This window comes from Somniosus microcephalus, chromosome 6, assembly GCF_052327205.1.
Source record: "Somniosus microcephalus isolate GS21.2 chromosome 6, FLI_Smic_1.0, whole genome shotgun sequence".
NCBI lineage: Eukaryota > Metazoa > Chordata > Chondrichthyes > Squaliformes > Somniosidae > Somniosus > Somniosus microcephalus.
Genome location: NC_140992.1, coordinates 202,078,590 through 202,093,773, shown reverse-complemented (window position 1 = coordinate 202,093,773; position 15,184 = coordinate 202,078,590). Strand labels below are relative to the sequence as shown.

The 15,184-nt window shown below is 50.2% G+C and overlaps 1 protein-coding gene across 1 annotated transcript in view; it reads right to left on the bottom strand.

Moving 5' to 3' along the window:
- The window catches only part of cetp (cholesteryl ester transfer protein, plasma), an 82,731-nt gene extending 76,695 nt beyond the window's left edge, over window positions 1–6,036 (bottom strand). The window contains exons 1-2 of the mRNA XM_085991230.1: window positions 5,771–6,036; window positions 572–686 (exon numbers count right to left, since the gene is read on the bottom strand). Coding sequence (XP_085847356.1) covers window positions 572–686; window positions 5,771–5,909 — 254 coding nt within the window. The 5' untranslated portion in view covers window positions 5,910–6,036. The remainder of the gene's footprint in view (window positions 1–571; window positions 687–5,770) is intronic.
- Window positions 6,037–15,184: the final 9,148 nt, after the last annotated feature.

The following is a 15,184-nucleotide window of genomic DNA, read 5'->3' as shown; positions in this document are numbered from 1 at the left end:
CTGGGAAGCTGTTTTTTGCAATGAGCACGAAGAGTGCAGAGAGAAAACCCAAATTGTAAGATGAGAAATTTCCAATCCCACACATACAGCAATGGAACAGACTCCCAAAATGGTGCTTGATCTGAAGTGAATTGGTACCTTTAAAAGAGCACTGAATCAATATAAGGAGTGCAATTGAGGGGTAGAGAGATATTACCAGCACTACATGATCCCTACCTCCCCACCCCGCTCACAGGAGGGAGGGAAGAAACAAAGTGTTCCTTAAGGTAGGGATTTCCAGGTGGTGTGATGATAATTGTAGATGGACTTTGCACAGATTGGGCACGAATAGCCAAATGGCCCAGTCTCACTCTGGATTTCCTTTTGTTCTTCTGAAAGTGGAAGTACTATGATGAATTAAGGTTTCAACATATCATGGCTTTCAGTGCTGTAGAAATTCATGCAGGGTATCCTCTATTATAGGTGTTAGGTTGGGTAAAACACAAAACAATTCATTAAACTTCGCAACTAAATTCAGTCCTCACACAGCCAAATGCACACAAAAAGTTTAAAGACACTTCAAAATGCTTACTTTTTTAAAATGTACGAAACCGAGCCAAGAAACAGAATAGATTTCTCCCCTTCTATGTTAGGGAATGAAGCATGCCGGAATGTTGCCTGGATTACATCGCTGGTTTCTTGGTTGACTAGAAAACATGGAATATGCGAGTTCAATTAAATTGTTCTGAATATTCTCCCGTTCAAACTGTGATGAAATATATTCCATCCATCACTGCCTGTTTTCTGTGTCTTGTAACTGCCTGCTTTCTGTGTCTTTTCCCTTCCCCCAGTCCTCATGTATTATGTATTGGAATGTGCTGGAACTGGTTGTGTGCAGGGCTCCGCCCATACCTGGCACCTTTGTAATCTAAGTTCAGTCGGGCATCAGCCTCCTGAAGGAAGACATCTCTCTATTTTACGTGTTATGTTCTGAGTTAATAAAAGCCTTACTTTTGTTCTGCTAACTTCGAGTCTCGGAATAATTGAGGCACATCAATTTTATTAACTCAATTTTCAACACTGTGGATCAACTCCTGAAACCCGAACGTTTGGATTTGGATCAACATGCTCCGGACGCATCAGCACGCTTCGGACACTGGTTTGACTGTATGGAATTCTTCCTGGACAATTCCGCAGCCGTCAAAGACGCTACGGACACTGCGAAGATGAGACTCGGAATGCTACGGAATTGGGTAAGCCACCGGGTTTACCCCCTCATCCAAGACGCCGATACGTACCTGGCCGCCTGCAACACCTTAAAGGCGCATTACCAGCAGCCTACGAATGAGGTGTATGCTAGGCATCTACTCGCTACTCGCGCACAGCGACCTGGGGAATCGGTGGAGGAGTTCCTAAGCATCCTGAAAAAGCTTGGCAAGGACTGTAAGTGCCGAGATGTAAAAGCCGCAGTGTACACCGACGAGCTTGTTCGCGATGCCTTTATCACAGGCCTCAGCTCCACTCACATCCGGCAAAGACTGCTGGAAAAAACGGAGTTGGACCTGAAACAGGCTGCAGACACCGCGCGGTCCCTGGAGATGGCCCAGAGAAACTCGGACGCCTACTCTTCAGCCCGCGCCGCCCACGCCGCTACGTGTGCGCCGAGGGCGCCGCCATCTTGGAAGGCATCTTCCCCGCCCGGCAGCCCGACACCGGCGGGGCCCAGCTCTCCCCCCAGAAGCCCTACGACAGCCGCGACGCGTCAAGGACCCAACTGCTACTTCTGCGGGCAGCCAAAGCACACCAGAAACCTGTGCCCGGCGAAAGGCACCACCTGCTTTAAGTGCGGTAAGAAGGGGCACTTCGGGAAGGCGTGCAGAGGGAACCCCGCCGGAAAACCAACCGCCGGAAAACCCGCCACCGCCGCGTGTGCGCCGTGGGAGCGGCCATCTTGGACGCCATCTTGCCCGACCTCGTGGGGTCCGCCATCTTATGAGCAGACAGCGTGGACGCCATCTTGTCTCGATCAGGGCCCAACAGTGGCATCGGTCACAGTGGACCAGACCAGGCCGCATCCGCTATCCAAATCAATGGTGGACATCGAGGTAAACGGGTGCCGGGTTAAATGCTTAATTGACAGTGGAAGCACGGAGAGTTTTATCCACCCTGAACTGGCACAACAACTCTCCCGAAAGGTGGTCCCTGCTCAGGGTACCATCTCTATGGCCGATAAAACCCAGACATCGACCATTCTGGGTTACTGCACGGTACAATTGTGCGTTAACGGAACTGTGTATGATAATTTTAAAGTATTAATCATGAAGAATCTATGTGCGAGCGTGATCTTGGGTTTGGATTTCCAGTGCAACCACCAAAGCATCACGCTCAAGTACGGTGGGTCCCAGCCGCCCCTCACAGTGTGCGGTCTGGCTACCCTGAAGGTAAAGCCGCCTTCGCTATTCGCGAACCTTACCCCTAACTGCCGGCCAATAGCGACCAAAAGCAGGAGGTACAGCTGGGAGGACAGGCGGTTTATCGCGACCGAGGTAGACAGGCTCCTGAAAGAGCGCATTATTGAACACAGCAACAGCCCGTGGCGCGCCCAAGTGGTAGTGGTAAGGGGTAGCGAGAAGAAACGGATGGTGATGGACTATAGTCAAACGATCAACAGGTACACCCTACTAGACGCCTACCCGCGTTTTCAACACCACGCGCCTCTGCATACTGGGCAGCGTGGTGGAGAATGGGGAAATCGGACCAGACCCCGACCGATTGCGCCCCCTACGGGAGCTGCCCCTGCCCAACACTCCCAAAGCCCTGAAAAGGTGCCTGGGGTTATTTTCTTACTATTCCCAATGGGTCCCCAACTACTCCGACAAAGCCCGCCCCCTCTTGAAAGCATCCTCTTTTCCGCTCTCTGCTGAGGCCCACGCCGCCTTCAAAAGCATTAAGCAGGATATTGAGCGGGCCACGCTACAGGCAGTGGACGAGAACACTCCATTTCAAGTGGAAAGTGATGCGTCTGACTTCGCCTTGGCGGCCACCCTCAACCAGGCGGGGCGGCCCGTAGCTTTCTTCTCGAGGACCCTCCAAGGCCCCGAGATCAGACACTCCTCCGTGGAAAAGGAGGCCCAAGCCATCGTGGAGGCAGTGCGCCACTGGCGCCACTACCTAGCCGGCAAACGCTTCACCCTACTTACCGACCAGCGGTCGGTAGCGTTTATGTTCAACAATAAACAGAGGGGGAAGATTAAAAATGATAAGATTCTTAGGTGGCGGATTGAGCTCTCCACTTTCGAGTACGACATCATTTACCGGCCAGGGGCCCTTAACGAATCCCCTGACGCCCTCTCACGAGGGATGTGTGCCAGCGCCACCGAGGATCGGCTACAGACCCTCCACAACGACCTCTGCCACCCAGGGGTCACGCGGCTGTTCCACTTCATAAAGTCCCGTAACTTACCCTACTCAATTGAGGAAGTTCGGTCTCTGACCAGGAACTGCCGCACTTGCGCTGAGTGCAAGCCTCGGTTCTACCGCCCAGATAGAGCCCACTTAATCAAAGCTACACGGCCCTTCGAGCGGCTCAGCTTAGATTTCAAGGGCCCCCTCCCGTCCGTCGACCGCAATGTTTACTTCCTGAACATTGTGGACGAATACTCCCGTTTCCCATTCGCCTTCCCCTGCCCAGACATGACCAGCGCCACGGTCATTAAATGCCTCAACAGCCTGTTCTGCCTGTTCGGTATGCCGAGCTATATCCACACGGATAGGGGGGCGTCCTTCATGAGTGAAGAGCTACGCCAGTACATGCTGTCCAAGGGGATCGCCACGAGCCGTACCACCAGCTACAACCCCCGGGGTAACGGCCAGGTGGAACGAGAGAACGGGACAGTGTGGAAAGCAGTCACTCTAGCTCTAAGGACCAAGGGCCTCCCTATCTCCCGCTGGCAGGAAGTCCTCTCGGATGTGCTCCATTCGATACGGTCGCTATTGTGTATGGCCACTAATGCCACGCCTCATGAACGAATGTTTGTCTTTCCTCGGAAATCCACCTCAGGCGTATCCATGCCGTCATGGCTCTCCACCCCAGGTCCGGTACTCGTGCGAAGGCATGTGAGGGGCCACAAGACGGACCCTCTCGTGGAGCCAGTACACCTACTCCACGCCAACCCCCAATACGCATATGTCCGGCACGCCGACGGAAGGGAGGACACCGTGTCCATAAAAGACGTCGCCCCAGCCGGCATCGACAACAACCACGGCAATAGCAGCGACGACGATCACAGCAACCCTTACCCACCCACTATTCTTTCATCACCCCCGGAAGAACATCGACCAACGGCACCCCCACCAACTACCCCTTCAACAACCCCGGCGGCACCCCCGGCAGAGACCCAGGAGGCTACCGGGGACACCCAGCCGACACCCGCAGCACCACAACAGCCACGTCGGTCGCAGAGGACTATCAAACCCCTGAACAGACTAAATCTATAGAAGGGGTGAATGTGATGAAATATATTCCATTCATCACTGCCTGTTTTCTGTGTCTTGTAACTGCCTGCTTTCTGTGTCTTTTCCCTTCCCCCAGTCCTCATGTATTATGTATTGGAATGTGCTGGAACTGGTTGTGTGCAGGGTTCCGCCCATACCTGGCTCCTTTGTAATCTAAGTTCAGTCGGGCATCAGCCTCCTGAAGGAAGACATCTCTCTATTTTACGTGTTATGTTCTGAGTTAATAAAAGCCTTACTTTTGTTCTGCTAACTTCGAGTCTCGGAATAATTGAGGCACATCACAAACACATTCAGCAACGTCTTGTCGACCCAAACTGTGGCGTGGTTATACTAAATGGACTCAGTAGTAAGGGGGTGTTACAATGATTATCCCAGAGTGTGCTGTGTCACACTCTGCATAATAAGGGAAAGATTTCTTACAGCAAAACCTCAAACTAGAACCTTTGACAATCCTAATCCACTACAAAAGAGGATTGGAATGGGTAACAACTCTTAAAAATATAAACTTGTACACAAATAGCTGAAAGAAGGATTCCTCATATCTATAGATATTATACAATGTATATTTAAAAATCACATTTTAAACTGTTTTTTATATTGAAAAATAAATTAACCAGCATTCAGTAATAAACAATACTTAGTGCACATTCTGAAGTGAGTAAAATTAGTACAGTACTTCCATGTCATAGAGGGGACTGGGTTTTCATACTCCTATCGTAGAATAGTCCAGCACTGAATGAGGCCATTCGGCCCATCAAATCTGCACCAGCTTTTTTGAAGAGCAATCCAGTTAGTCCCACTCCCCCACCCTTTCCCCATATCCCTGCAATTTTTTCTCCTTCAAGTATTTATCCAATTCCCTTTTGAAGGCTACTATCGAATCTGTATCCACCACCAGGCAGTGCATTCCAAATCCTAACCACTCCTTGGATAAAACGTTTTGTCCTCACTGGCCTCTGGTTCTTTTGCCAATCACCTTAAATCTGTGCCCTTTGGTTATGATCCTTCAGCCATTGGAAACAGTCTTTCTTACTAGTAGAAATTGAAAATAAGCCTGAGCAGACTCGAATCAAATTCATAACAATTCAGCAACTCTTTGATACTAAACACAGCAGTCTCAGTTTCTCGTTGATAACACTCAGTCTTAATCTGCAAGTCTGGCGAACTTATTGCGATGCCTTACCACGCGTGACACAATGTAAACAATCAGATCATGCCATATCGGGGGGAGGTCACCGTTTTGATTCTTCTTTCCCCCTGAAGGTAAGGAACTTACATACTAAACCCGCTTCCTTGGTAACCCTGCAGATCATCCCCGTGTTGTCCATGGGCGAAGCTGGGGATCCACGATCGCAGGAAAGTGAGGCGCCAGCCAGGAATAAAAACACCGGGGTGAGCTGTCTCAATAGGAACATGTTTCCAGCCGGTAAACGCCAGTGTTAGCTGGCGTTGGATGGAGGCTCACTGCTGCCCTGGATGTTATCAGTCTTGTTACATGTGGTGCCGAGCTGGCTTGCACTCGATATACTCAGTCGCTCTACAATCCCCCTCCCAAAGCAAGGACATGATGCATTTCCTGCACGTCTATACAGTGCAAATATCCTCACTTGTTTTTTTAAAATCACCTTTTGACCTTATAAACCTTCACAACCGTCTGCCATCCAATTTACTCCTCAAAGTAAACAGACCCCAAATTGTAAATATATTACAAAAGTGCATTTTAAGATTACGTTAAATATCCCAACACGTTTTGAGGAGATCAGTGTATTTAAGGGAGCCCCATGAAAACCCCAAAAACCCCAACTTGTCTTGCACTGAGACCGGGGTGTTAATGCCCTGTTTAAATTGACGAACACGGTGAGACAAATTCCTCTCAACGGGAACCAAGCCCGCTCTTAAAGCTGACTCCAGTGATCAGGAACTGACATTACCCCTGTTGCTATTAAATTGATCGGTCGCTTTAAACGCGCGTGTTTTTAACAGCAGTGGGCAGAAGTCAGTCCAATTTTCCTTATGCAAGCAACAGAGCCCAGAGCAGACTGTGTTACAGAAAGCAATGCGACCGCAATCGGAATCTCTATCAGTTTATGTTCTCTTAGAAATGATTTATTAGGTTCTTGAAGCGTGACTCGAGTGTCATTGTGGCTGATGAATGGGTTACACAACAGGTCAAACAGTGCAAGGACGCCTTCGGTCATCCAGAGTTTGTCAAAACAATGGCTGTGGATGCAAAACATTTCTGGAGAATAGTTTTCTTCTGTTTCAGTGAGGGGAAAGATTTCAGTTTCCCCAGCAATCCCCCCACCTCATCAAAAACAAGTTTGTAGCATTCCCCATTGAAAGGGCTGTGAAAGGTCGTCTCACCTGGTGCGGAGACCCACTAACAGCAGCAGTGCATGTGTCTCCTTTAAGGAGTGTTGCAAACACGAACATGTTGAATTTGTCAATAGCAAGGTCTGCCTTAACTAACTATGCTGAATGGAATTAATTGAAAGTCACATCAAATATCTGGAAATGTTGGAATTGGGTTCACATGTACCCAACTTTTCTGGGCTTTGAAACAGAAATTAAACTCAAAACTCCCCCCACCCAAAATAAAGAAAACGGCATGTCCATAGTAACTATTGTCACTATGACAACAAGACTGGGATTTGATGCACCCCTGTTCTGAGGCAAAAACATTAAGCAGTCTTGGGGAGGTCACTTCATATTGGATCTAGTCCGAATGGAGATGTCTGCTGACCAGAGAGCATGAAAGTGACCTGATCCCCCATCATGCTTTTGAGGCCAGCCAACAGGAAGTCCAAAAGAACTTAACCTGCAGTTCATCCTCCCTCGCTGTGATGAGATGATTGAGATTGACCAATCGTCATCCAACCAATCCATTATTAGGCCACAAACTGAAACTTGGGGCTGGATTTTGTCAATGGGGGCACGTTGGGGGCGGGACTGCTGGTTGTTGGGTTTCAGTCCTGCCCCCAATGACATCTGGCCAACCCACGCTATTTTCCCTTGATTGACCTTGTTAAGCCTGCCCTGCAGGCTTAGCAGGCCAATTAAGGGAAAGTGGGTGACAGAGGACAGCGTATGACGTTTCATCTGTCAACAATGTTTTGACAGATGTATTGTCAGCATTTGACAGCTTTGAGTAGCTGTCAAACACTGACAATCTCTGTTCTCTGGTGAGCCCTTGTACTGAAGGCTCACCAAAACCTATTTCCTCAGCAGAAATCAGGTGGCTGCTGCATCTGAGAATGCAGCGGCCATTCTGTCATCTCTGCCATTGAGATGAGGCACCTCCGGATCCCCAAGGGTTGAAGCTTGCAGGAAGAAGCAAAGGTAAGTAAACTTTTTATAACACTTTACACTCACCTCTCATACTTACCTCTCCACACTTGCACCCATCACTCACCTCCACAGTGGACTTATCGATCCCTCTCACCCCTGCAGACCCACTGCCCACCTCGCTGACCCTGGCGGGGATTCCAGACGTCGGGAAGCCAGCACTTGCAGGGGTAAAATGGGGATAAGCCTCAAAACTGCCTGTTAACTACCTGTTAACAGGCAGTTAATTGGCTGTAATCCTCTTCCCGCCTTGAGGAGACGAGTCCCGGCGCAAGTCGGGGACCCGCCTCCCGGGAAGATGGCACGGAGGCGGGTTGGGAACGGGTTCGGTATCCGCTCCCAGCTTCTGCCATTTACGCGGCAGTCCTGCCTCCATATCGGCCTCCCCAGGGCTGGGAAAAGTCCACCCTTGTTTTCTGAGGCCAACTTTTGAATCAATTCAAAAGTTCATTCGACGTAGTTAACTGCAGGGAAACGTGGCAGCTGTCCTTGAACTGGAACTATGGTGAATGGAGTTAATTGAAAGTCACAATGTATCTGGAAACAAAATTTTCTTGCAAGCATCCCATTGCTAGTTTCTAGGTCACAAAGTTGCCTTGAATGATAAAATTATAGCCAGTGCTAACAAAGCAGCACATCAACAGCCATCACATATTATGGAGTTGGTGCACATGTGCCCTCTATATCATTAACATGCCTTAGGGGGAAGTTAAGGTACCAAAAAGATGAGCTTTGAAAAGCTTTTATTGCTCCTGATGTTCTTATGTTCCAAATCATAGGAAAACTTAAGGAATAATTCAAACCTACGTAGCTTAGAATATGTACCCTAATTTAAGAATAGTCATATAGATTTGGCATCTCACCTCTTTTTTCCAACATAGAATCTACAGCACAAAACAGGCCATTCAGCCCAACTGGTCAATGCCAGTGTTTATTCTCCACACTAGCTCACTAGATCTGTCAAAAGTATGAATGGGGATCATTGAAAAAACATATCAAAACATTAAATACATTTTTTAATCACGTTTTTAAAATGAGTTAAAATTACATTAAATTAAATATTTTAAACAAAAATTAAATTTTTTGAAAAATAAATTTAAGTTTTTTACGGGGCTAAAAAATAAACTTACCTTTTTTAAAGTATTTTTAAATTATAAAGTATTTTTAAACTCTTCAGGGGAGAAATTCAGTCTCACCCCGTATGGGGCGCAGTTATCGGCCGGGCGCAAAGTTTAGCGCCTGGCGCTAATTATCGCCTCCGACTGCAAACTTGGTTTCTATCGCCCCTGGAGGTGATTGGAGCACTAAATCAGGCGCTGCACACCTGTTTTAAGGTGTAAAGGCTGAGGAGCGAGGCGCTAACTCAGACCGCGGGCGCAGCGCAGGTGATGTCAGTTAGCGATGGAACACAGACACAATGGCGCTGGCCAGTTCTTAAAAGGGAGGGTCGATCTTGCTCTACAGCCACACCCTGCTCATTGGAGCCTTGAATCTCAGCCTGGAGAGACCTGTGATTACATTTTTCAGCCAAGGACTACAGAGAGGGTGAGAGAACAAGCTGAGCGCTTCAGCGAGTGGGCCTTGGAGGCTCTGGTTGGCGCGGTGGAGCACAGAAGATCTATACTCTTCCCTGAGAGTGGCAGGAGGTCTTTGCCGTGCGACTATAGAAGAGTGAGGAGGGAGGTGGCTCAGCACACCTCCTCCAGGAGCATGGTGACCAGGACCCATACTCAATGTCACAAAAAGTTCAACGACCTCACTCAGGTCGTCAGGGTGAGTGGCTTTTTTTCAATACCTCTCCATCACTCCATTTCAACCTCACTCTATGGCCAGTGGGTCTTAAAACCCCAATGCCCAACACTCATCCAACACCTATGGTCCTCTCATGAAACACACACGCACATTCCACACCTTGCATAGAGTAAGGGCTATTCAACTATGGGAGGCACATCAGGCAAGACCATGGCTGTATATTTACTCAGACGCCGTCCTTTTTCTTGCAGGCCAAGCTATCTCATAATAGGAGACAGCAGCAGCGGACCGGTGGAGGGCGGCCTCAGCAGCAACCCCTCAGCGATCTTGAGGTGCGCGTCCACAGGATTGTGGCAAGCCAGGTGATCGGTCCGGTCGCCCCTGGAGAGGCTGACCCCGTTCGGGACAGCAATGGTAAGGTCATCAGCTTTCTCTCCTCTCTCATTACCACCAAGCCAGGGGACCAACCCTGGTTCAACAACGAGTGTAGAAGAGCATGCCAGGAGCAGCACCAGGTGTACCTAAAAATGAGATGCCAACCTGGGGAAGCTGCAGCACAGGACTACATGCATTCTAAAGAGCGGAAGCAGCATGCTATAGACAGGGCTCGGCTATCCCACAATCAACGGATCAGATCAAAGCTCTGCAGTCCTGCCACAACCAGTCGTGAATGGTGGTGGACCATTAAACAACTAATGGGAGGAGAAGGCTCCATGAATATCCCCATCCTCAATGATGGTGGAGCCCAGCACTTGAGTGCAAAAGACAAGGCTGAAGCGTTTGCAACCAACTTCAGCCAGAAGTGCTGAGTGGATGATCCATATCGGCCGACTCCCGAGGTCCCCACCATCACAGAAGCCAGTGTGCAGCCAATTTGATTCACTCCACGTGATATCAAGAAACGGCTGAGCGCACTGATAACAGCAAAGGCTGTGGACCCCAACAACATCCCAGCTATCGTGCTGAAGACTTGTGCTCCAGAACTAGCTACGCCTCCAGCCAAGCTGTTCCAGTACAGCTACAACACTAGCATCTATCCGACAATGTGGAAAACTGCCCAGGTATGTCCTGTCCTCAAAAAGCAGGACAATTCCAACCTGGGCAATTACCGCCCCATCAGTCTACTCTCAATCATCAGCAAAGTGATGGAAGGTGTCGTCGACAGTGCTATCAAGCGGCACTTACTCACCAATAACCTGCTCACTGATGCCCAGTTTGGGTTCCGCCAGGACCACTCGGCTCCCGACCTCATTACAGCCTTGGTCCAAACATGGACAAAGGAGCTGAATTCCAGAGGTGAGGTGAGAGTGACTGCCCTTGACATCAAGGCAGCATTTGACCGAGTCTGGCATCAAGGAGCCCCAGTAAAACTGAAGTCAATGGGAATCAGGGGGAAAACGCTCCACTGGCTGGAGCCATAACTAGCACAAAGGAAGATGGTTGTGGTGGTTGTAGGTCAATCATCACAGCCCCAGGACATCGCTGCAGGAGTTCCTCAGGGCAGTGTCCTAGGCCCAACCACCTTCAGCTGCTTCATCAATGACCTTCCATCCAACATAAGGTAAGACATGGGGAGGTTCGCTGATGAGTGCACAGTGTCCAGCGCCATTCGCAACTCCACAGATAATGAAGCAGTCCATGCCTGCATGCAACAAGACCTGGATGACGTCCAGGCTTGAGCTGATAAGTGGCAGGTAACATTCGCGCCACAGAAGTGCCAGGCAATGACTATCTCAACAAGCGAGAGTCTAACCACCTCCCCTTGACATTCAATGGCATTACCATCGCCAAATCCCCCACTATCAACATCCTGGGGGTCACCATTAACCAGAAACTTAACTGGACCAGCCACATAAATACTGTGGCAACAAGAGCAGGTCAGAGGCTAGGTATTTTGCAGCGAATGTCTCATCTCCTGACTCCCCAAAGCCTTTCCACCATCTACAAGGCAGAAGTAAGGAGTGTGATGGAATACTCTCCACTTGCCTGGATGAGTGCAGCTCCAACAACACTCAAGAAGCTTGACACCATCCAGGACAAAGCAGCCCACTTGATTGGCACCCCATCCACCACCTTAAACATTGACTCCCTCCACCACTGGTGTACCGTGGCTGCAGTGTGTACCATCTATAAGATGCACTGCAGCAACTCGCCAAGGCTTCTTCAGCAGAACCTCCCAAACCCGCGACCTCTTCCACCTAGAAGGACAAGGACAGCAGGCGCATGGGAACACCACCACCTCCAAGTTCCCCTCCAAGTTACACACCATCCTGACTTAGAAATATATCGCCGATCCTTCATCGTCGCTGGGTCAAAATCGCCGGCTCACCACCACCTTCTCAAGGGCAACTAGGGATGGGCAATAAATGCTGGCCTTGCCAGCGACGCCCTGATCCCATAAACGAATAATAAAAATTTAAAAATTCCACTTGTCCCTCACAACACCAGCCTTTGACACTTTCAATCCAACTTACTAAATCGCTGCACTCCTTCCTCACTTACTGCTCCCCCCTGTCCTCACGCTAAAGCCACTCTTGCAGCTCCCTGCTTTCAGATGGTGATTCACCAGCTGAGGAGATGGGCCCTCAAGCTGCCAGTGGGAGTGAAGCTGCAGGCGAAGAGGAAGCAAGAGCATCAGCACCACCCTCTCCCGAGGAAGCCCATGGCAACACTGGGAACACGTCTTCCCTGGAGGGGAGCAGGGGGGAAGGGTCTGATGAGGGTGAAGCTCCAGAACCCAGCGGGCTGCAGCAACGCGATGTGGCTAGGGAAGCTCGGGGGCCTTCTCCCCGGAGGGAGTGTATGGCTTCGAGTCCTGCTGCACTGGACGCAAAGGAGGAGCGGCTCATCGCTGAAATGAACACCCAGGCGGTGCATGATGTGCCTCAATAATCCCGAGACTCGAAGTTAGCAGGACAAAACAAGGCTTTTATTAACTTAGAACGTAACACGTAAGAGAGAGAGATGTCTTCCTTCTGGAGACTGGGGCCAGACTGAGTTAGCTTACAAACGGGGCCAGGTATGGGCGGAGCCCTACACACAGCACATTCCAGCACATTCCAGTATACAATACAGCACATTCCAGTACACAATACAATGAGGTCTGGGGGAAGGGAAATGACACTGAAACCGATCTCAGTCACAGGCAGTGATGAATGGAAATATTTCATCACAGTGCACATGCATACTCAGCTCATGGGTGCAGTGGGATGGGTGCCCGATTGCATTGATGCACTGGCAAGGAGTGTGGAGCACATCGCTGTAGCATAGGCGAATGCCACGCTACTGCTTAGTGCTGCAATTCAGTCACTGGCTGCCGTGATCCAATCTCAGACTGGTCTCATGCAGACTCAGATTGAGGCCACACAAGCACTGACCACTGCCATTGTCGCTGGTTCAGACACATTTCCCCAGGGCTCTCACCGCGCCGCAGCAGGTCAGCAATCTGTGCTCCAACAGATTGCTCCGGATGCTGAGGTGCTGCCCCGTGGGAGTGGCAGTGTGTCGGTCGAGCAGGGAGTTTCTGTCCTCTCTCAAGATGACAGCATTCCTGCTGCCACCACTGTCACTTCCCCATTGCACTTGCCACTGCCTGTAGCCCAGACTGCTGCCGCCCATGCAGAGTTGGTGCAGTCTTCAGCCGGGCCCTCCAGGCCCAGAGCTGGTCGAGACCGTCCTTCAAGGGCATCTGTAGTCTCAGGTTCTGACAATCAGCAGCCTTCCACCAGCCTTGCTGCAACCACTGGGGTCCCATTACAGAGGAGCAGTAGGGTGGAAAGGGGGGAAGTACGCAAGGGAAGGAGATCACTCTCGAAGGGCAAACTTTTGTTTAGTGTTTTGGACATTATCTCCAGGTTGTGCGAACCAGTAATGTTAATGAATGATTTTTTGTGTTTGTTTCTATTAGTTTGTCATGAAGAAATGACACACACAGAGTTTGTAAAATAAAAAAGTTCTGGTATTCAAAATGTACAGGTTTGGCCTTTGGAATCATTGCTGCCTTGGCCTGATGGGGTTGTGGGTTGCTTTCATTCATGTTGTTCTCCATGCCAGAAACCATTTACTCAGTAGGAGCCTAGAAGCGGCTTGTTATCAGCCGTTGTTGGACGGCCCTTGCAGTGTCAACATTGTGGGCCTCCCTCCCGCCTTGGTGCTGATGCTGATCATCCTACTCCTCTTCCTCCTCCTCCTCCTCCTCCGGTGGTCCTCCAAGGCCTGGTGGCATTGACTGGGTCCTGAGGATTGCCAGGTTATGAAACATGCAGCACACAACTATGAAGAGGGAGACTCGCTCAGGCGAGTACTGCAGGGCTCCTTCTGAGTGGTCCAACAGCAGAACTGTTGCTTGAGCACGCCGATCGTCTGCTCAACGATGTTCCTGGTGGCGTGATGGCTAACATTGTACCGCAGCTCAGCAGGGGTGTTGGGGTTACGGAGCGGTGTCATCAGCCAGGTGCACAGTGGATAACCCTTGTCCCCAAGGAGCCAACCACTTGGCTGATGCGGTACCTGGAAAAGTTCTGGCACAGCAGTCTGGCGCAGGATGAAAGCATCGTGGCTGCTGCCAGGATAGCGGGCATTGACAGCAAGTATCAGCTGTCTGTGGTCACAGACCAACTAGACATTTAAGGAGTGGAACCCCTTGCGGTTTTGGAAAACCTCTGCATTCTCATGTGGTGCCCGCATGCCACATGTATGCAGTCAATGGCACCCTGCACCATGGGGAAGCCCGTTATCCTAGCAAAGCCTCATGCGCGTTCATGCTGTTTGGTCCGGTTCATGGGGAAAGAGATGTACTGGCGTCTCCTTTTATAGAGGGCATTTGTGACCTGACGGATACAGCAATGGACCACGAACTGGGAGATATTGGCAATGTCCCCAGTAGCTGCTTGAAAGGAGCCGGTGGCATAAAAGTTCAGAGCCACTGTGACCTTCACAGCCACCGACAGAGATGTCCTGGTCCTCAGTAGGGGCTGCAGATCTGGCTGCAGCAGATGGGAGAGCTCAGTGACCACCTCCTTGCTGAAGCGCAGCCTACGCAAACACTGCTCCTCAGACAAATTAATGTACGAGAATTGTTCCCAGAATACCCTGGGAGGGTAAGGTCTCTCCTCCGTCTGGCCATGATTGCCATTCTCTCTCCGCACCCTGTTGCCTCCGATTCTGCAGGCGCAGGACGATGCCCCGAATCAGTGCAGCCCCCACAGTCTCTTGGCAATCGAAGTAATGAAGGTCAAATCCAAAAGTACCTGCAAAGTGATACTCAGTGGCCAAAACTACTTCACACAGCGTTGACTTTATGCAGAAGTCTCTCTATCTCTCTCTCAGAATCTCTCTCTGTCAGAATGAGTGGTGCAAAAATGTCTACAATAGAAAAAGCCAGAAAGAGGCCGCCTTTAAATAGCGCCCCCCAGCCCCTCACCGACTGGGAAACATTCCAGTTTCCCTGTCGTTGCTTGTGCCAGGCGGAAAGGAGGGGGGGCGCCACTCAATATCCAGTCCGGGGCGCCACCAGTGCGTTTACACGCTCGACTGACGTCACGATCTGCGGGCGTAGGAGATTGGGGCGGTAAAGTTTTGCGCCGCCACAAAA